The 22,082-nt window shown below is 42.8% G+C and overlaps 2 protein-coding genes across 2 annotated transcripts; one reads left to right on the top strand and one right to left on the bottom strand.

The window, feature by feature from the left end:
• Positions 1-930: 930 nt before the first annotated feature.
• On the bottom strand, positions 931-6,313 carry SEC61B (SEC61 translocon subunit beta). The gene is made up of 4 exons (XM_058812096.1): positions 6,162-6,313; positions 5,964-6,061; positions 5,219-5,320; positions 931-1,264 (listed from the first exon to the last, which is right to left on the bottom strand). The coding sequence occupies exons 1-4, from the start codon at positions 6,162-6,164 to the stop codon at positions 1,177-1,179; spliced, it is 291 nt and encodes a 96-aa protein (XP_058668079.1). The 5' UTR covers positions 6,165-6,313; the 3' UTR covers positions 931-1,176.
• A 238-nt stretch (positions 6,314-6,551) lies between these two features.
• On the top strand, positions 6,552-9,620 carry ALG2 (ALG2 alpha-1,3/1,6-mannosyltransferase). Its single transcript, XM_058816683.1, has 2 exons — positions 6,552-6,884; positions 8,718-9,620. The coding sequence occupies exons 1-2, from the start codon at positions 6,552-6,554 to the stop codon at positions 9,618-9,620; spliced, it is 1,236 nt and encodes a 411-aa protein (XP_058672666.1).
• Positions 9,621-22,082: the final 12,462 nt, after the last annotated feature.

Below are 22,082 nucleotides of genomic sequence, written 5' to 3' on the forward strand. Positions count from 1 at the left end.
CTTCCACAACATGCAGTTAGAACTTCTGTCAAGGCTGCATAACTATTGTTTTCCCACAACAAGCTGATATTCAACCAGGACTCAACATGAACAGCAGGCTAAAATAATTCTATCCAACTTCAAGATCATATTAGCAGTGAGAAATGCTAATGCACAAATATGTAGATAATTTTAAAAAGAGAAGGAAGAGCTGTGGGACTGTTCAAAAGGAAACTACTGAACATCCAGAAGTAAACTGGAATAATTATCTGAAGAAACAGTTAGCTGTATCTCAACCTATTTGCATGTCCTGCTATTTGAAATGCAGTCATTGCTTTTCCAGCCTCACATTCAATTTAATTCTCCTCGAAAGAGTCTGAACCTGCAGTCACTCAATCACAGAATATCCTAAGTTGAAAAGGACCCACAAGGACCATGGAAGTCCAACTCCTGGCCCTGCCCAGGACAGCCCCAAGTACCACACCATGTGACTGAGGGTGCAAAATGTCTTTGACAGCCATGCAATTATTCTTTTTAAAATCAGTTAGGTACCAGTTCATGTTGTTCCTCAAGTGCAGCTCCAAAAAAAACAAACACATAACTTTTATGTATAATGAGCACTAAGTTTAACTTGCATTTAGAAAATAAATTAAATAACTCCAGCTATTCTTCTGGAGTTAAAAGAAGAACATGTCCATCTCAGCACTGGTACCTCAGTTTTATTTCAATAAGGACCTTGGTTACCTTCTCACATTTGTCAACCCGATTTTGTCTCTTTCATCCACAAAAAAAGATCTTCTAGCATAAAATTAAATAGCAATCTACAGTTTGGAAGAATCTGGTTTGACCTGTTACAGAGCATTTACTCAGAAATATGATTATTTATGAAAATCACTAGTAAAATGTGTTAGTGGTGGTACACTGGAAGAGGAAAAAATACAGTTAAGACTGTTTCTATTTCCATATACAACTTTTATTGCAATACCTGTATTCTAAGTGTACAGATACAAATATAAAATGACCCATGACAGGCTTTAAAGCTGCCCAAGTAGCAAACTGAGAAATTAATTAAGTATTATAGCCAAAGTTGACAGGACTTCAACAGGTGATAGGAAGCTTCCCCAGTCTCTCTCCAAGAACAACCAGGATCCACCATAGTTTTGGTCCAAGATGTATGCTTTATGTTGGCAGCTGAGTCTAGGAACGAGTGTATTTACCCCAGATGTGCAGCATAAACACAGAAGCAATAAAAAGAAGACTCATGACCAAAACTGGAACAGGTCCACTAAAAATAAAGAGAAAATGCATTAACATAAAAAAGAAGTCTGTCTTGCCCATTATCAGCCAAGTGAGCTCATCAGTTCATATGAAATTGTACAAGAAAACTCTTCTTCCCTTCCCACAGAAATACCTTAAGGCACATAGAAATGAGATAGCCTCTATCAAAAACTGCTGCTGCTGCCACTGTTTTAAAAGACAGTTCTATACACCCTAAATGTTACATAAAAAAATACAACAAACCCTCCCTCCCCCCCCTTGTAAAAAAAGCCATTAAATGTTCATTATTATTCATCACTGCTTCCACAGTCTCTGGAAAAGTATCCTCTGTGTTTACAACTCAGATAGCCAACTGAGCAAAGATGCAGTCCTATATAAAAAAAACAACAGAGTCCTCTAGCGGCTACTAAAATTTTGGCAAAAAATTCTAATTAGCTGTTTTATTTTAGAGGTTTTGTTTCATTTGAAAACAATGGCAGCAGTGGGTGAGAGACGGAGACTTCTGCTTTCTTGAAAAACACAAAGTGGCAAAGCTACACCTTTAAATCTTTACCTAAAATGATTATTTTTTCCCTTCTTACTTCCATATATTGTTTAGAAATTGCATAGTAATGTTTTTAAAAAAACAATTTAATCTTAGGGTGCACATTGATAGCTTCAATCAGCTGTTTCATGCTGTTCTAAGATGCAACAACAGTTACATGAATACACACACTCAACACTCCTTCATACCACTCACTTCACACAATCTCATTTTTGATTTTCAACATGCTATTGGGAAATCTCTTATCCAGCCTGTGTTTCCCTCCAGGGTACTGTTTATAAGCATGTAAATGCTACCAGAATACAAATTTAAAAAAAAGGAAACTGAAAAGGGATTCAAAGAGCTTACTGACATATTTTTCTATGAGATCATGATCCACATACTTGAAATGATCACAACCGTAATCTTACACTGAGTTTTAAAACTCAGTTATTATCTATCATACTCAGACTTATTTGGGTATGGAGAATCCTGAACACAGACATAAAGCATTTAGCAAATAAACTAATAACAAAATAAACAAAGTCCACATACATGGTGACTACATGAGCAACCCCTTCAAGAGGTATCTTTCACTAAGCAACAGAATGTAATTCTCAAACCCTAGCATTTTATATATATAAATAAATATATTTATTTTATAGTTTTATTTATTTACTTATATATATATATATATACATGTAAGTTTATAGCCTACATAAAATAAATCATAATTTATAGTCCTTACACTGTATCTGAATTATTATTTAATTGATTTGAGCCTTCAGCAGTAGGAACAGAAGCTGCTCTGCCAAAGGCACACAGTAAGAATGCAGCCCCATTAATCAGAACAGAATTACATGGAAATTAACAGTGGGGACTGATTGTGTGTTCAGTGTTTTTTAACATGAAGATGACATTGGACTCCTAAAGAAAAATCAACTCTCCAATACTGATACAGATATCTCATTTCCTCCAGTCCCAAAGAAAACCTGTTGACACCCTGCAATTCTCCTCTACACACCTGCATCTTCTCAGGCCCCCACAAATAAATAAATGGATTCAGACACCTCTAAAAATTTGGTACTCTGCATTCTCAGAATGTCTTTCATAAGGCTGCATATCATACCACAAGCTCAATTTGACTTTCTATCCACAGGAAAGCTGCCTATAGCTCCTTAAGCAGGAAAGCCCAAGACAAGATACAGGAATCACAGATACCAAGTGACCCAAAAAGACGAAAAAGTTTGGGTTTAGTTTTCTTTTTCAAAGCATGTAATCTCCAAGCTTTAAGGAGAAAAATATCATATCCCCTCTCTGCCAAATCCTCCACAACTCCCTTTCACTAACAGCTGTTTTTTAAGGCATACACATCTTGAAGTATCTTGTAATACAAACAAAGAATCTTTCCTGAGGGAAACCAACTTGCCTATTCAATGGATTTATTACTCTGGATATTGAATAGATACAAAAATATCCAAAGCATCAGTCTAATTCCGCACAATATAAAATATATAAACTTTTTTATCTAGAGCGAAATTCCCTTCATTGCAGCTAGTATGAATTAACCTGTTCTCAGATGGTTTTATGTATTTTTTCATAGTAATTTAGAGATATTGCATTTTAAACAGTAGGAAAAAAACACCAAAAAAGCCCACCCACCACCACTACCAGGCTAAGCTTTCCCATTGCTTTGTGCAGTAGTGATCACAACCATTTCTAAAAACAACTTCAGCTGAAGCACTCACTGAGGCAATCACAAATCCTTGATAGCCCATTCTCACTTTAAAGTCTACTAAACAGGGCAGAGATAATAACAACTGGTTGCTATGGAAAAAAAAATTGAAGAAAAATACCTAAAAAGCTGTAAGCAAGAAAGTTGCTACCATGCCATGGCTCAGAAAATGTTACATCTAGTGTGGGGTGCTTTGTAAAACCAATTCACTTTTATAGATTTGATTCTTTCATTAAAAACCTGACCATACAGTTACCCAAAGTAGCTTCCAAAAAAACCACTTCCAGTGCTCCAAAACCTTAAAATCAGGAACCACTGTGTCACAACATAAGTAGATGGGAAAATCTGTTTACTGATCTGCTTGCACTGAAGATGAGAACAACTGAGTGGCCATTCAGCATCAAAAGTGAAATCAAATTATTCACAAGGAAACTTAGCAAAAATGTTAAAGTGTATCACAAGTCTACTAAAAAAATCATAATGCCCTTCTGGTTGTTTGGTTGTTGTTAGGTTTTTTTGTTTGTTTTGTTTGGTGAAATTCATTTTTTAAATTGAACTTCAGTCAATCAAACAACAGATAAAACAGGCGCCCAGCCTATCTGCATAGATTTGCTCTTGAACACTATTGCTGCTCATTGTCTTTTCTTTGCCTTGTTTCCTTTCTGGACTCAGAATGGAGTAAGCAAGGCAGAACAGCACAACTTTGGTGGTTTGCTGGATACAGTTTGTTTTCTAAAGTTTCAAGTACATATGAAAACATGTAAAACAACTTCAAAGGAAGGATTACTCCCAGAACTATCACTAAGTAGCCTATAACCATGTCCTTCCCCAAATGTGCAGCTAGCAGCAGCCCTCTTGAAGAACTCCAAAAGAAAATATTAATGGATTTGAGAAAAAAAAGCAAAACAGGGTCAGTCCTGAGCATCTCAAGACTTTTCAACCCAGTAAGAACAAGAGCTCGTGAACTGTAATTCTACAATAAGTAGAAATTTCCACTCAGGATGTAACTTGGCATGCACTCATCAGCTCAAATACGCCTTCCACTTCTGTTACCCAAGTATTAGGCTTCAAATTTTGTTGGGAAAGTCATCTGAATGGCTCAAAGTGGTCAAAAGAGTAAAAACTTAGGCTCTCTCTATAGTGTTAGGGACATTACTAGGTATTTGACCATAATCTTGGAACATTCACCTTGTGAAAATGGAGATAAAAGGCATTGGCATGCTATTTGCTAGGCAAGTTCAGCTAAAGTAATTTATCTACAGCTTTTCAAGACAAACACCTGATGTGAGCATATGGTTTATCAGTGATATTCTATTTTCAAGGGGTGCACAGGACCGTAACATAGCTATTATAAGACAAAACTCAAAATTTTTACTTAAAAGAGAATGAAAACATACAGATGCTTTAACTCATTGAGACAAGTGATCTTTCTCAACTTCAAAGTGATTGCTCACAGCCTTCAAAGACTACATAGGGTAAGCTTTGGCAATTACAAAATACAACTCCTACCTACCTTTTTAAAACCACTTTAACTTTAGAAACTCCTTCTCCAGGGTCACAGATTAAATATGGCATTTCAACTATCAACTCAGCAAGTTTTCCCGTGCACCCCAGAACACTGACAGATTATTATTAATTCAAAGAGTGCAAGACAGGGAACTCTGCAGCCCTCAAGCCTGCCACCACCCATTCACCCAACTTACACTTTGAGCCCTGGCGAGTCCTCAGTGTAGAACCGCCACATCCCACCAGTCCCTGTGGACGTGGCACGGCCTGCACTCCTTGTCCCACAGCTGGCATTTTTCCTTTAAGGGGTGACAGAAGAAAACAAAGACCAAACAACACATTAGTACTCCACCAGCTTCTAGGACCCAGCAGCCCAGGAGACTGCAGAAACAATACACTTCACAGAATCGATCAGGTTGGGAAAGACCGCTAAGACCATCAAGTCCAACCAATGACCCAACACCACCGTGTCAACTAGATCATGGCACTGAGTGCCACATCCAATCTTTCCTTAAATACCTACAGGGACACAGTACGTATTTATATTTTACACCACCTCCCTCGGCAGCCCATTGCAATGTTTAATCGCCCCTTCCTCCTGATGTCCAAGCTAAACATCCCCTGGCGCAGCTTAAGAGTTGTGCTCTCCTATCCTGTCACTAGTTGCCCGGGAGAAGACACAGCCCCTCACCTGGCTACACCCTCCTTTCAAGTAGTTGCAGAGAACCATAACGTCACCCCTGAGCCTCCTTTTCTCCAGGCTAAACACCCCCAGCTCCCTCAGCCCCTCCCCATAGCACTGGTGCCGCAGACCCTTCCCCAGCAGCGCTGCCCTTCTCCGGACTGGCATCAGCCTGTGCTGCCCCGCCGGAGAGGGCACCAGCCCGGCGAGCAGAGCGCACCGGGACAGGAGCTGTCCCCGCAGGGGCGGCGGGCACCCACCTCTGCCGGACGGTGGATCCCGCGGCGCGGGGAGCCACAGCCTTGCTGGGGGAGCGGCCGGAGGAGCCGACGCTGGTGGCGCTGGGGTTGGGCCCGGGCTGCGGAGAGAGGAGAGAAGCGGGAGGGGGTGAGAGGCGGCAGGCACTGCCGGCGGGGCAGGGGCGCCTCAGCCGCGCCCCGCCTGGGGCAGGCCCTCACCATGGCGGCGGCGCTGCGGCTCGGCGGTCTCACACACGCTCCGCTACAGCCGCTCCGGCCACGTCCCCGTCCGCATCAGGCTCCGCCCCGCGCCGCGCATCCCGGAACCTCGCGGCTTCCCCGGATAATGCCTGAGCAGCAGCAGCGCCTTGTCCCTGTACCCATGGATACAGGGATACGTTCCGAGGCCGCTGCGCCCTGTGACGCCTCGGTCGCGCCCGCTCCTTGCGCAGCGACCGGGCCAGAGTGGGACCGTGGAGAACGGCGCGTCGGGCAGCAGCGAAGCCGCCCGGCGGGCGGGGCTGGCGGGAAGGCCCGGGAGGAAGGGAAGCAAGGCTGACGTGTCCCACCGGGACTGCCGGGCTGCGCATGCGACCCGCGGCAGCGGCCATGGAGGAGGCGGAGGAGGCGGGAGGAGCGGGCCCGTCCGTGCTGTTCCTGCACCCGGACCTGGGCCTGGGCGGCGCGGAGCGGCTGGTGGTGGACGCGGCGCTGGCGCTGCGGGCGCGGGGCTGCCGGGTGCAGATCTGGACGGCGCACTACGACCCCGGGCGCTGCTTCGCGGAGACGCGCGGGCTGGCGGTGCGGCGGGCGGGTGGCTGGCTCCCGCGCAGCCTGTGCGGCCGCGGGCACGCCCTGTGCGCCGCCCTGCGCATGGCCTTCGTGGCGCTCTACGTGCTGCTGCTCAGCGGAGAGACCTTCGACGCCTTCGTGTGCGACCAGGTGCGGGCATCGGCATGGACATGGGCATGGGGACGGGAGCGCCCTTGCCGCTGGCCCGACTGGAGGCAGGGATGCTCCAGTCGAGGCTGCTCTTCACAAAATCACCGAATTGTTAGGGTTGGAAGGAGCGTCTCGTGATCATCTACTCCAAACCCCCTGCCAAAGCAGGGTCTCCTACAGCAGGTTTGGAATGTCTCCAGAGAGGGAGACTCCACGACTTCCCTCGGCAGCCTTTTCCAGTGCTCTGCCACCCTCAAAGTAAAGAAGTTCTTCATGTGGAGGTAGAAGTTCTTGTGTTTTAGTTTAATGAGGAGCCACTGCTCCTCATCCTGCCAGTGGGCATCACTGGCAGCATCTTCTTAAAATGAGGTCCACCTTTGAGATATTTATATGAATTAATCGTCTCCTAGGCTTCTCTTCTTTAGACTAAACTAGCCCAGTTCCTGCAGTCTCTCATAAGAGACAGGCTCCAGAACCCTGGAGTATCAAATCCTGATAAAATTGAATTAATTATCGGGTGTGCAACAAGCCAGTAATGGCACACTCAAGGGAGAGACATCGATTGTTCATTTCAGAGCTGTGCAAGACTGGCTGCTCCACGGTGTTCCACAAATTAAGAACACTCCATCAGGCTTTCTGTGCCATCTTTTATACACAGAAATTCAGAGTTAGTAACATTCAAAATGTGGCCCCTCATAATACTATGATTGGTTAATAGTTTCCAGAGAAGGGCAGTGGAGGTGGGTCTAGAGCTCAAGTCTTATGACAGGTGGCTGAGGGAGCTGGGATGTTTAGCTGGGAGAAAAGGAGGCTCAGGAGGACCTTATCATCCTCTATAACTGCCTGAAAGGATGTTCTGGCCAGGGGGGGATTGGTCTCCCTGACAGCTAGTGACAAGGTGAAAGAACATAGTCTTAAGTGACCAGGGGACACTTAGCTTGGACATTAGGAACAATTTCTTCAGAGAGGGTGATTATGCATTGAAATGGACTGCCCAAGGAGGTGATGGAGTCACTGGCCTTGGATATATTTAAGGAAAGACTGGATGTGGCCCTTTATGCCATGGTCTAGTTGACACAGTGATGTTGGGTCATCGTTGGGACTCAGTGATCTCTTTTCCAACCTAACTAATTCTGTGATTCTATGCAAGTTACATGTCCCCAGTTAACTTCTACATTTGCTTGGAGAAATGGTCTTCACCTGAGCAGGGGTCTTTCTGACCTGTGGGTGTGGTTTTTAGTGTTAAAATGAACATAGTTTAGCTATAGGATACATCAACCTTGAGTATTTTGCAAAGTTAGCAATGTATACATAGACAGAAATCAACATCTTGATTTACTACATCTTTAAGGCTTGTTAGTTCCAGAATGTCGTTGACTAAGGGATGCTGGCTGCTGACAGTTCCATTGATGAGATCTTCTTTCTTGCTGATTAGGCTTCAAAGTGTACAAAGATCTTACATCAAAGAATGTCCTGACTTTAGATAATCTTGACCTATTCCACATTTTGCAATTTAAGTCTTACATTCTGGGGCAGCTGGAGGAAGAGGATGCCACTGCTGCTTGGACTCTGCTCCCAGCACCCCTGGTAATGGCAGAAGGAGGTGCTTGGAGAAGTCCTGGGGCTTGATGGGGAGCTGGGAGAAATTATAGGGCCACAAGAGGTCCTGGATGAGGGAGTACAACTTGATGTGCTTGTATGGGGGAGAGGGAGAAGGCACTTGGCTTGCAAAGCAGCGGCTCTTAGCATGGCTTTGAAATCACATGTGCACACTGGTGGCACTGACACAAACAATTAACCTGTCCTCTTGTCCCATCTCTCTGGTTGCACTAGGTGTCTGCCTGCATTCCTGTGCTTAGACTGGCCAGAACCCGTAAGAAGGTTTTGTTTTACTGCCACTTTCCCGATCAGCTCCTGACCAAGAGGGAATCCTTCCTGAAGCGCCTCTACCGACTGCCGCTCGACTGGCTGGAGGAGTACACCACTGGCATGGCAGACTGCATCGTTGTGAACAGCAAGTTCACTGCCAGAGTCTTCAAAGACACATTTAAGTCCCTGTCACACATAAAACCAGATGTCCTCTACCCATCGCTCAACATCAGGAGCTTTGAAGAAATTGTTCCTGCAGACATAGCTGATCTGATACCGAAAAAGAAGAAGTTTTTGTTTCTTTCCATTAATAGGTATGAGAGGAAAAAGAATCTGGCGTTGGCTCTCGAAGCTTTGCACGAACTTCAAGGCAGACTTGATTCCCATGAGTGGGATGAAGTTCACCTGGTTATGGCAGGTGGTTATGATAAGCGAGTTCTGGAAAACGTGGAGCACTATGAAGAGCTGACGAGACTCGCAGCGAAACTTGATGTTAATGACCATGTGACTTTTCTGAGATCATTCTCAGATGAACAGAAAATCTCTCTTTTTAGTAACTCTGTGTGTGTGCTTTATACACCAAGCAATGAACATTTTGGCATTGTCCCTTTGGAGGCAATGTATATGAGATGTCCAGTTATAGCAGTTAATTCAGGTGGTCCTTTAGAATCAATCTCACATAATGTTACAGGATTTTTGTGTGATCCTCTGCCAATGCAATTCGCTGATGCCATGGAAAAAATTGTAAGAGATCCCCTCTTAAAGGACACGATGGGAGCAGCTGGGAGAGTGAGAGTTATGGAAAAATTTTCTTCAGAAGCTTTCTCAGAACAGCTGTACCAATACATATGCAGACTAACAGAATAAAATTCTATTCCTATTTAATAGTTTACAGCGTTGTGTCTCTCATTTGTGTAGGAGACCAGTATTCATTGTGACTAATGAAGAATTAGGGATATCTAAATGTCCTTGTTTTGCTTCTTGTGCTGCCTTATGTCACTTGACACATTGAAGGAGCAAAACATGTCCCACTGTGTCATTAGAAGGTTAAAATTTTCATGTGGTAGACTGATCTGCCATTGCAGGAGTTTGTTTGTGTACTGTGCCTTGGCAAAATGCAAAGTTGAATGGCAGTAAGTTACTGCAGGAAAATGACTGCATTTTTATTTAATACTATATGGAATGGCTGATTCAACTTACAAAATTTGGATTTGTCCAGATAAGACACACACAGCCTTATTTTTATGTATTTAAAATGGTCATCAGTAATTTGTAAGTAAGAAAGGGCTGTCTTAGCTGAAGTATGGAGAGAAGTGCGCAGTCCAACTAACTGCATGTTTGAAAACCCCAGCAGTGTCAGGAGTATGAATGGTATGGTTTTCAAATGACTGAGCATAACTGTGCTTGTCCAGTTGCGTTGTGTAGTCACACTGGGTGTCAGAAAAGCATACAGGTGTGTGAGCAGGAGGAAGTGAGGCTGGAATAACACCAAGGATATCACACTACCTCAGGCAAAAAGGTTAGTGCTGAAAGCTATGTTTGTTCGTCACCTGCAATGCTTGAGGAGGTAATTTTACTGTGGGAATTTCTGTAGGATTGTAGGGTTTGTAGATAATTAAATGTTTTTCTCTATATTTAACATTTCATTCTAAATGACAGCACACTTTTAAAAAAGGTCTTAATCTGGACCAGGCAATAAAGACATTTTATTTTGCCTAATTTAGTGGCAACTTTATGTTTTCCTAATGCAGTGAGTGTACACAGGACAGTACTGTGATTTTTTTTTCCCAAGCCAGTGCGGGGAAAGAAATATATTTTTGTTCATCTACCTCTCTTTTAGCGCATCCTTATTAGTTGATGGTTCTATTTGTTATAACATTTATAATAATCTATACAATTGAACTTTAAGTGTGAAAGTAGATCCAGTGAAATCCAGTGTTACCTATAAAATACAATTTGCAGCGTGGTGTGAAATGTAATTTGTGGTCTGAATTCTGCAATTTCTACTTAATGTAGTTTCAGGCATTTCTACATTAGTACTTCACAGCAGAGAGACCATTCTTTTTGTTGCTTAGGACCAAAACCCACGTCTCAGTATACTTATAAGGCTTTTATTTGAAGTAGAACAAGCAAAAATCAAAGTCTGTCTTTGTCTTTAATCAAGAAGTTGGAATACTCTAAATTTTGTTTGTTATGGAGTGAGAGCGGATGGCCTCACAGGCCCTGTTTCCTACATATCTATTCAGTCAGAATTTAGGCAAGCCTAAGTCTATATTCTTGCAAGCCTGTTCCTTCATTTCTACTCCATTCCCACCTTTAAAAGCTTTCCTAAATCTTCGTGCAAGTTTTTCATCATGGGTGTGGCAATGGATGACTGAAGGACCAGAAGAGACAGTGAAGACTATCTGTAGTCAGATAAACACCCTTGAGACATGTTTGCCCTCAGTTTTAAGTTGCATTTAAAAGGTACAAGGTGGATGGGGCCAATTCCTGTGCTTGCTTAGTCTGTGTTACATTCTCCTCTCTCAGCTGTGCTGGGGTTAACCTGGAGCCTGAAGAGACACACTGGTGCACGCTTGCCAGCATAGCTGCGGGGGTAGCTCTGTTTCTGCTCCAGCCTTGGCCTCCAGCCCTTTCCTGAGCTGTGTTGCTGGCAGGCATGTGCCTAGTCCTATATCCTGCAGCTTCTGTTCACTGAATTTCATGGATTCCACTTGGACTTGATCTGCCATCTCAGATTTTCCTGGTGATTGCTGTGACTGTCAGCAGCTGCTACTGTCACCAGGCTGCCCCCCTTGGGTACTGTGCCCTGGTTGGTGAGGTCACTGTCCCGTGGTGTGATCTCCCCTGACTTTTCACTGCCATGCCTTGCAGAGCAGCCCCAGTCCTGCTGCTTCACGGCAGGTAGGTTGGACCACCTCAGTCTTGAGGCTGCCTGCATGGAGCCTGGCCTTCAGGCTCCTCATCAGCTGCAGATCAGGCTCAGACTCCTGCAGGAGCCTGTGGTCAATGTGTAGGAGTGTGGCAGAGCACTGCAGGCTGCTTCAAGATCTCTTGCTTTCCATCTTGAGAAACCTGAGATAAGAGATATCCCTGTCCATTTAAGGAGGGTTGGATCACACGGTCTTTAAAAGCCCCTTCCAACCCAAACGTTTCTGTGGTTTTATGGTCTTCCAGAACCATTCAGTGGGGACTGCACAACAATATTAGGATTTATTAGTTAGATATGGCTAATCTTTACAGCTATGCAGGTACCATATATCCCAACGGACATCAGGTGATCAGCAGTAGTAATATCCCAGAGCAATGTGGATTGTGACTGTGTGGAAGGCAATGACCATGGGGTCCAAAATCAGGTGACTTAGTTCATTTAAACAGTTTTTGGAGGGAGCGCAATTGCAGTGGCCAAGCACTGGAGCACTGGAGCTCCAACAGGGGAAGTAATAATAAACAACAGATACACAAATCAGTTGACTCTGGAAACTGGGTGTGAAAAGCAAGCCCCTTTAAAGTTTATATCTGTCTGTGACCCTCAAAATGAGATGGTTAGGGCTGGCCTACCCCAGAGCTTGGGCCAGTCTATCAGTTGTGTTCTGGGAGTAGGCCAGAATAGAAGCACCACTCTTGGTTCTTGTGTTGCCTCAAGAGTGCGCTACCACTCCTCAGAGGCAGCTGGGATTGCCAGGTCCTGTTTGTATCAGATGTGAAATTCCTATTTGTGGGAGTGATCTGTCTAAAGAAAAAGACATGGGGCATGAGTTTGATTGTGGGACAGTACAACCCCTATGGCCCAGACATCTGCTTCCATAGCGAAATGCCAGCCAAGACTTCAGCAGGACAGTAAGGCAGGATGTGGTGACTGACTTTCTGTTCCTCAGGAGCTTTGTGTGCTTCTCATGCCCATGGGAAGTAAGATCCCTTCCAAGCAGGTACCAGTAGAAGAGCCATGACACTGGAAAAGCCTGTTTTGATTCATCAGAAGAAGCTGGCAAACTCTACGAAGTGCTGCACTTCCTGCATGCTAGGGAATGAACAGCATAAGGGAATGAGCAGAAAAGTTCTTTCTGAACCAGATACAGACACTATGAGCATCTTGTGGTACTGTTTGGTCTCTCCTGTGCTCTGACCACCTTCCATGGTTCTGCACATCATGTGCTGCATAGTCTGCTTGATAACTGTGTAGTGATATTCTCAGCATCTTCAGGTTTTCCAGCACTCAACAGGCACACAGGCTAGGACAGGGATGTCCTAAATCACTTCCAGCAGTGGTGACTCCATGTCAAACCCCAGGAATCAGTTCTTTTCAACAGCACAGGGTGGAGATCCTGGCATACCTGGTGGACCCTGACTACTGGCATGTTGATCCCAGATAGGTTGAAGCCACCTTAAAATGGCAGGCTCCTCTGAAGGGTCAGAAAGACCCATACATTTTTTGACCAAAAATGTGGAATACTGGCAGTGGAGGTAGAGTGTCAGATCAAGAAATTAAATCTGTGATTGTTGTTAAATGTTTTCAGATTCTGCTGTGACTTGTGTTTTTATGGTCTCATGAGCCCTGAGGCTGGCTCAGTTGGCTAAAGCAGGGTGCTAATAATGCCAAGGTGGTGGGTTTGAGCCCTGCATGGGCTGTTCACTGAGGAGTCAGACTCAACAATATGTGTGGATCCCTTCCAACTCAGACTATTTGGTGATCCTGGGAGGGTATTTTTCTTTTCTCTTGAGCATCTGTTCATTTAATCTCAAAGGGTCATGGAATCATGGAGTGGTTAGGGTTGGAAGAGATATTAAATATCATCTTGCTCCAACCACTCTGCCACGGGCAGAGTCACCCACCACCAAACCAAAGCTGGTTGTTTGAAGCTCCGTCCAAGCTGGCCTTTCCCTACTGTTTTAAAGACCCATACATGAAAACAAAGTTTTAGGTTTACAAAAGAAAGAGACTTATGATTTCAGAAGTGCACGTACTCAGTTCCTTATTTTATCACAGCATAGCTTTGTTTCCTCTCTACTTCCTCTCCTCCTTTTTGGAAATCCAACAAGAATCTTGATTATGGACACAGAATCCAGGATGTTTTTTGTCAGTGACAAACTTCCTGTCAATTAAATGGAAGCAGCTTCATCATGAGAGGACAGTAAGTACTTCCATTTTTTACAAGTCAATGTGTTCTAGGGTATATCAAGTACATTTTGTTGTGCTGTCTGTAGACCAACATAATATGAGAAAACAAGGCTGACCAGTGCTGAGTTTCCAAAAAGACAGGTTTTTAAACAGTAATTTTTTGTACCTGTTTTGAATCTGTTTCAGAAATCCATACTTTTTCCGCTCTTCTTCATTATTTAAATAAATAAATTATTTATGAGAGTTTTCTTTAAATCAAATTACCTTATGCCTTATATCAAATATACCTTATGCAACCTGCTGTCACAAGAAATATTAAATATTGGTCTAGTATTATTAAACAAGTTATCATTAGTCTACAAGAAAATGAAAGTTTTAAATTCATTTCCCAGCAGTGTGGTGTGAAGGATGATGCAACAAAAAGAAAATGGCAGCAAGGAGGATCTCCTCTCCTCTCCTCTCCTCTCCTCTCCTCTCCTCTCCTCTCCTCTCCTCTCCTCTCCTCTCCTCTCCTCTCCTCTCCTCTCCTCTCCTCTCCTCTCCTCTCCTCTCCTCTCCTCTCCTCTCCTCTCCTCTCCTCTCCTCTCCTCTCCTCTCCTCTCCTCTCCTCTCCTCTCCTCTCCTCTCCTCTCCTCTCCTCTCCTCTCCTCTCCTCTCCCCAAATTTGCATATCCTGATACCTTCTCTTACACCCCAAATAAATAAGAAGAAGCCAAATAAAGTTGTTTAAAGCATAATTGGAAAAATAAGGGCAGAGTATGTGCAGGGTATAAGGTGTAAGCAAAGAGAGGCAAGGAGAGAGGTGATTAGGCTTTAGAGTTTCTTCACTTACCTTCTTAATGCTGTGGGTTGGAATGTGCAGACAGAGTTGTCCTTCTTCAATAACCTTTAATCTAGTCAATCAGGCCACAAAAAATAATTTATCATGCCTATTTTTATGCACTTTTTCAGACTCTAAAAAGAAATCTGAAAATTTTGTTATTAAGCCAACCTGACACTGCTGCTTTTTTTCCTTCCCCCTCCCCCCTCATTGCTATTTTTTACAATTTTACACAATATAAAAAATTTATAGATTTTAACATTTGCATGGAGTCTATAAAAACCTCATGCTGCATTATCATATTGGTAAACTTTATTATTTTTTATTATGGCTTTATTCTCTCTCATGGATGAAATGGCTGATATTTTATTTTGAATTGTAATTTATTATACAGTTAGTATCACAGGGGTATTTATAATGAAACAATAACTGCAGAATACTGAAAAAATATAGTATTAAGGAAGGGGTATATTCAATAACATGCATGTTAACACAAACAGTAGAGAAGGAAAGGCATTTTAATTATAGTTATCCTTATCTGCTTTTATGGTGAAAGTAGAATGTGTGACCCAAAAAGAAATAAATTAGGGGCTGGTCTCTATTGATTTATGGGTGTGCAGTTCTTTAGTGCCCATTATTCTATGCCCAAGATTAATTGAGTTAGGCCCACATTTTTGCACTGTTAGTCATACGAGGAAACCAACAAGTTTCACCTCATGAACTCTGAGACAGATCTATTAACAGTATAGTACCTTTATGACTCAAATTTTTCTGCACTGAAAGAGAGAAAAAGTGTAATGACTGACAAAATGAAAGTAGAAATCATTTGGAGTGGTTTTACATGGAGAAGGGGAGCAAAAGTTGCTCAGTTTAAAAACCTATATGTAAGATAATCAGTCTTAGAGAAATTGTTCTTCAAGCAACCTACTTTACAGGCACACACACATATTTTGACTTAATGAACTTTCCCCCTCACAATTATGCACAGAACTCCTGTGCTTTATAGCCAGCTTTGGCAAAGATAAAAATCCTGTCTGATTTACTGTTTTAAAAGCTGGCCTAGGATTAGCCCTGTAAACAAACCTACAGCTGAACGAGGTGCTGTGCGCAGTACAAACCTCGTAAGGATTGACTGCAGGAAGAGATCCTGATCACCCCCTCCTGTAGGAGCACAGGACAAGAGGACAGAGAACTGTGGAAGCAGGAAACCTAGCTGGAACCTGTCTCCCACTGGCATCCCTCTTTTAGCACCTGGCAAGAGACAGAGCATTTCCCTCCTTCATCCCCCTTTTAATACCTGTTTTCTTGAAAAATGAAAGTCAAGAAGCCTAACATGACAAAGGACATCTTGGTGGGACCTAGTGATGAGTCTAGGTCGTTTGATGCCCCACCAAGGTGAGAGAGGTCCAAACAGAGTTCCTACAAGAGCAGTGCAAAAGATGAAGTGCCCCCACTGAATGAAGCGGGGGCTCAGCAGTGGTCAAGGAGAAGGAAACCATGTTGGCGCTGATAAAGGAAACATCATTCAAATAGGTCAGGGACATCATTCAAAAATCATTCAAATAGGTGAGGGAGAAATCCAGGGCAACCTCCATTCCCAGGTGTCTCCGTTTCTCTCCCATCTCCCATGCGTCTGGTTGCAGTAATCAGCATAGAGTGCCCAGGGAGCACGAAGGACCATTTGGTCACTAAGGAGCAGGGAGCCAGGAGCTGTGTGCCATGAAGTGGCCATCCCACAGGCAAGGTGAGCAGGGCAGACCTGGAGATGTGGGAGTTACAGATCATAGCTGTTGTCCAGTTCAGAACTTAGCAGAAACGAGACCAGAAAGTAGCCTTTGCTCCTTTCTAGGTAAATGGCTATCACCTGGGTGGATGCACTGGCTGTGGAGCTGTTGGTTTTGTTCGTTTAATAGAAACAATGCATATACACCAGCACAATTCAGTGTGGATTATAACATGCAAACAACAAAAGTGATGGTCCAAATACAGTAATTGCTTAGAAAGTCCATCAATACTTGTGATTAGGAGCTGGAAACTATATTAGCACACAAATAATACTAGACATAAGCATTTGCTTTCAGACAGATCCTGCTGAAAACAGAACATAAATCTAATCTGATTCTTGATCCATATTTGGACCTCTTCTGTTCTTTGGCAGAATAGCAAACCACGAAAAAATTAACCAAGAGACCACCCATATACCACACAGAGTGCTTGAAAGACATTAAAAGAGACAACTCTCTTTCTGAAACAGTTCCTGTCTGAGGAAAAATGTATGCATTGACATAAAAAGCAATATACTAAGAGAGTTCTGCCAAGAAGGGATATTCTATTCATCCAGTACCAGTGTCTGATTTAATAATACTTAAAGGAGAGGGTGCTTTGTCACCTTTTCCAGCAGCATCTAGTTTTCTGCATAGAAGTATTCTTCTAACACTTTAGTGGGAATTCAAGACAAGAATTTGGCACTTTTAACTTAAGATACCAATTTGTGATTTACTGTGAATAAAATCTTCATCTATGAATTTTTAATCTCTAAATCTATATGTAAGTTCATGATAGGTGAGAGGGTAAAATTCCCCATCTTGCATTCCTGTTACCTTTCATAAATAATCTGGGATGCTCAAGTCTTGAAGTACTTTCTGTATACATGAACCCACTGTGGAGAGCTGACCTTTAGACTGAGAGGTCCAGTCCAGGCTGTTCTCCATGGGGATAAAAATGGAGGGTACTGTGGCACAGTAAGATTGCTTCTGCCTATATATTCTTAAAAGGAAGTCAGTTCCTAGAACTTGGGGTTATGGGGTTGTTAGTGAGACATTTCTAGAGGCTGAAGTAGATATCAATCAGAATTAAATTTGCAATATTCTCTGCAGTGAGTAGGGGCACTTAAAATTCTGTAATTGCTTAGGGCTTGCAGAAGAGTTGTTCAGAAGAGAGGAAAAACTGCTGTAAATCCAAGCTGTTACTGTGCTGAAAGCAGCCACACCTCAAGTCCAGAAAGGTTATATTTGCATCGATACCTGGTGTTTGCTGTGTCCTCCACTCCCTGTCCCCTTGTGCAGTACTTTGGACAAGGGCACAGGGAGTGCAAGTTTGTTTTTACTGGGTTTCGTTTCCTCAATCCCTTCACCTCTGGATTGTTAATTGTGAAACAAGAGACACCTTCCTATTATGAAATACTCAGGAATCTGTTCTCATCTCTGTCTCTTCCTAGAATGGCCTTTGTGGTCAGCATGTGCAAGAAGAAGGGAGCAGAAGTTGCTGCCTGTTGTGATTAATGCTTTGTGTAATTGTCTGTGGCATTGAGATGCTGTTCTCTTATGAGCCTGTGAAAGCCCTACAGAAGAGTGAAAGAAAGATTAAATCTGCAATTCACTGTGTTCTGTGACACCTCTTCCAATGACCACGATATGAATTTGGAAAAAAAGATCCCTGGTGCTCACATGCCTGTATTCAGTCACTGCAATATTGCAGCTACTTGGATGGAAACTCCTCTGGATAATAAGCAGATGATAAACAGGCAAGAAGATCAACTCCTTTTACAGCTAAATTCAAATCTCTTCTCTCTCGCCTGCAGGATTCATCTAGTTTTCGCCTTTCTCCTTTAAGAATCCTTTTATATCAGATTCTCTCACTCAGGCAAAGATCAAGGTCATTTACAACGGCAATAGAAAGTTGATTAAAACAAATAACAAAGGCTGTAGTGTCAACAAGGTAAAAAAAACCCTAAGAGCATTAAATGAACAAAACTAAGGCAAGATCTAAGTCTGATCAGTTCCAACAGTAGGTTTCATGTTTTTCCTTTCCACAGGACTCTACATCTTTTCTTCACCATAGTGATTCTGGGCTCAAAATCCACCTTAGAACTGTGCTGTTAAACACTGATGCATAAAAGGGCCAAGCAATTGATTCCCAATGCTCCTGTAAAATGACAGGCTACACCACGCTCACTCCAGGCCTTTACAAGGTGAGCAAAGCAACTGACTTTACATTTCAAACTCTCACCTCCCCATAATACTCAAATTGGCCATTTTACTGTGCTTGGCGCTGGTATTGGTGGACAGGCATAAGAAGGATAAAACTGGTTTTTCAACTTTGAAATGTTTGTATTCCTTCCCTAACAGACTCCCTTTGCTAATTGCAAAGAATATTTCAACCCCTACAGAGGAAAAGAGCAGGAGAAATGGATGGGGGTGGGCCTACAGCCAGAAAGTTATCCATAGACTTTCAAACGACATCTCATTTAAGCTGATGAAACTCACTTTCACATGAGTTGTGACATAACCATGGCAGGAACTGACAAGTGTCAAAATCTTGCGGAACAAATAAGATTTCAAGTCCTATTCCTCTGTACCAAAGAGGAGCCAGCAAATGCTATACATTTATTCTGCTTTTTCCGGTGGCACTAACTCCTCTCAGCAGCTTCACTGGCACTCTGAAGGCGTGTCCAATTCTCCCATTTACTTAGAATAGCTGCTGATATTTAACCTGAACTTTCCTGGCTTTTTCACAGAGACACCTTCCTAAATATGACTCTGCTAGGGGGAATAAAGAGTTACTCAATGCTCTGTCATCAGCACTGGGGGTTCTGTGCAGATTCTGGAGCCCAAGAAGCAACCTCAGTGTTCTACTGGCACACCAGTGTCTTAACAGAACAAACCAACAAGCATGGACCTTGGCACAAAGGAAAAATAATGGTAAGAAAGAGACAGATGTATGTACAACTAGATCATGGTGTCCAAGTGCAAAGAGGGAAATTTCCAGCTTTTTCCCCCTCACAGTCACATACTGCACTGGAGGATACTGTGACGTCTTTCAACTAATCCAGTCCTGTGGCCTGGTTTTTTCCAGAATAATGTCTGCCTGAATGATAGAGATGAACCACAGTACAGTGTGTCATACTTGGAGCCCCTCTCATCATCACACAGTGCAGACAAGTAGGGGTAGTGAATGCACCAGGTGGGTCTGTATTAGGTAAAGGGGAAAAAATTAGAGATTTGCTCTTGAAATTCTGGCACACTTTCAGCTACTTTAAAGTACAGACAAGGCCTGGGACCATAAAAGCCATGAGATGTGGGCAGCACAGCCTTGCGCCAGTCTGCTCACTCATCCATCTAGGACAGAATGATCCATCTAGGACTGTTCAACTTACCAGCAGTAAATAGTTTATCCAGTGTCTTCTCTGCAGCCACCACAAGCAACAGAAATCTCTTCATTATTTATTGTTAGTACCTCATGATTTGACATTTAATTTAAGTCTTTCACTGTGTCTTGCCCAGAAGCTTTAACATTATAAATAGGAAAGCACTTTCTTTCCCATTTAAGAACTAGCCACAAGGATTTAGCTCTGTTTGATGAACCTTTCCAGAAGGCTTGCATCATGTTGTCATACATGGTGATGCTCAGAAGATTTCAGGATACTCTGTTATGAGGAAAGTTACCTAATTGCTGAAGGCACTGTTTCTTCAAGGCATTTATCACTGGACATATATGTTTCCATAAATACTGTAAAGATTAGGGAGTTTTTCATTTTGTTTACAGTCGCAACCTTCTTTACAAACAGCTGGGTGTTTTTTGACAGATTTGATTTTCTTTCTGTTACAAAAACTTCTTGGCACTTGGGATACCAGGCATTTTGACACAGGGAGCAGTCAGGCTGGCCACAGACAGCATGCCCTTGGCAAATCCATGTTGAGTAGTGCTGATTGCTTTCTTCTCCTTAGGTGTGGCTGCCAAGAGGATGTGCTCTGTGATCTTTCCAGAGAGGACTTTCACTGTGTGCTTTTCTTACTGTACTTCATCCTTACTCATGCTGCTTTACCCTTTACAATATCTCAGATGCTGTATTACATTTATTTGTAGCCTCCATTCTCAAACCAGAAGATTAATGCCAGATCCAAACATCCTCCAGATGCAAAAACTTTTCAATAAACACAAAAATAAGAGGTTTCTCTTAATCGAAGCAGACTGTTAAGGCCTAGAAGAATCTAAATGAAGCAGCCACTCATTGCTCTTCCAAGGAAGGCTCTCAGTCCTTTTAAGCGTGGTCTGAAACCTGTCCATGCATCTTGCAGCTGGAACTGAGAAGTAAATCAAGCCATCTGGTCTTCAGAGCCCTCGTGTATGTAATAGATTGACCATTCTGTCATTAATGGCTTTTCAAAGCACCTTAAAAGCATTGCCAGCACTCATGCTTACATAGGTACTCACCTGTATTAGTGTTTGAAACCTCTTTGTATTAAATGCTTATACTATACTTCTTAACATTATGCCTGAGTAGCATACTACATGGCCTCAGAAATCTCCTGGAAACAGGAAAATAATATTCCCTTCAACTTACAGGCAGGGAGAAATCCAAATATTTTAAGCTCTATGTGCTCAACTTCTGTCTTCTGACAAGACTTGCCCTTTCATATCTGAAAACAGGACTTTGTTTCTGTTCCTTGGACCCTGCCATGCTGACCACGGACACACAATGTTGGAGTGCACTCCCTGGATGCAGAAGCTGTAGTCTGGGACATCAGGAAGAGATCTGGCAAGTCACATAAGCAATACCATCAAGGAATTAATGTCCTCTGGCTTGGAGTAGAGATGGTAGGCACCACAGACTCTCCTTCCTCCTCCTCCTTCCTCTGCCAGCAGCTTCTCTGAGGACTGGACCCACCAGCCTGCCCTAGGATCTGTTGGATCAGATTCCCTGACTGGGGAAGCAGCTGCCCCAAGGGACCTGAGCCTTCTGAACTGCTCAGCACTTTCCCTGGAGCACACACTGATCTTATCCATGTGGGTCTGTGGACTAGAAAAGGTGCCCATACTTACATAGACTTACTTCATGTTTGCAGATTGTGTGTCTTGAAATGGCTTTATTAAGGCACCAATTGTTATTATATTTGAATAGCAGTGAGAACTTGGTATTGTTAATAATAGGACTTTGACCATGAATTCCATCGCTTCATATTTCATTTTTGTTTTCAATGAATTTCTTCCAGAAAAACATATCATCTTATATTCCTTTAAGAGAGGGATATAACCTATTAGTGCTTTGTCTGCTTGGTCTGTTTTTTTCATGGACCTGCTTCCTAGATTTCAGAAACACTTAAAATTTTCCCTCGAATCTATACATCTTGAAGACTGTATGAACTGATTGAGACTCTTTTCCTTCCCAGAGGCTAGAATAATTTGTATTCCTGTACTCTGAGGTTTTGTTGGTGTAGCTGTGCATTGGAAGACTGCAACCTCAAGGTAAAATGGAACTCTAACTTGGCAGATGACCCAGTTTTTTCACTTACGTATGCATTTTGTTTTAAAGAATAATATATAAAGGAACGATTCATCTTCACCTCCATCTTAAGGCTCAAAAAAATCAAAGACCCTACTGCTGACATTT

The sequence above is a fragment of the Ammospiza caudacuta genome, chromosome 1 (assembly GCF_027887145.1).
Source record: "Ammospiza caudacuta isolate bAmmCau1 chromosome 1, bAmmCau1.pri, whole genome shotgun sequence".
Classification (NCBI taxonomy): Eukaryota; Metazoa; Chordata; class Aves; order Passeriformes; family Passerellidae; genus Ammospiza; species Ammospiza caudacuta.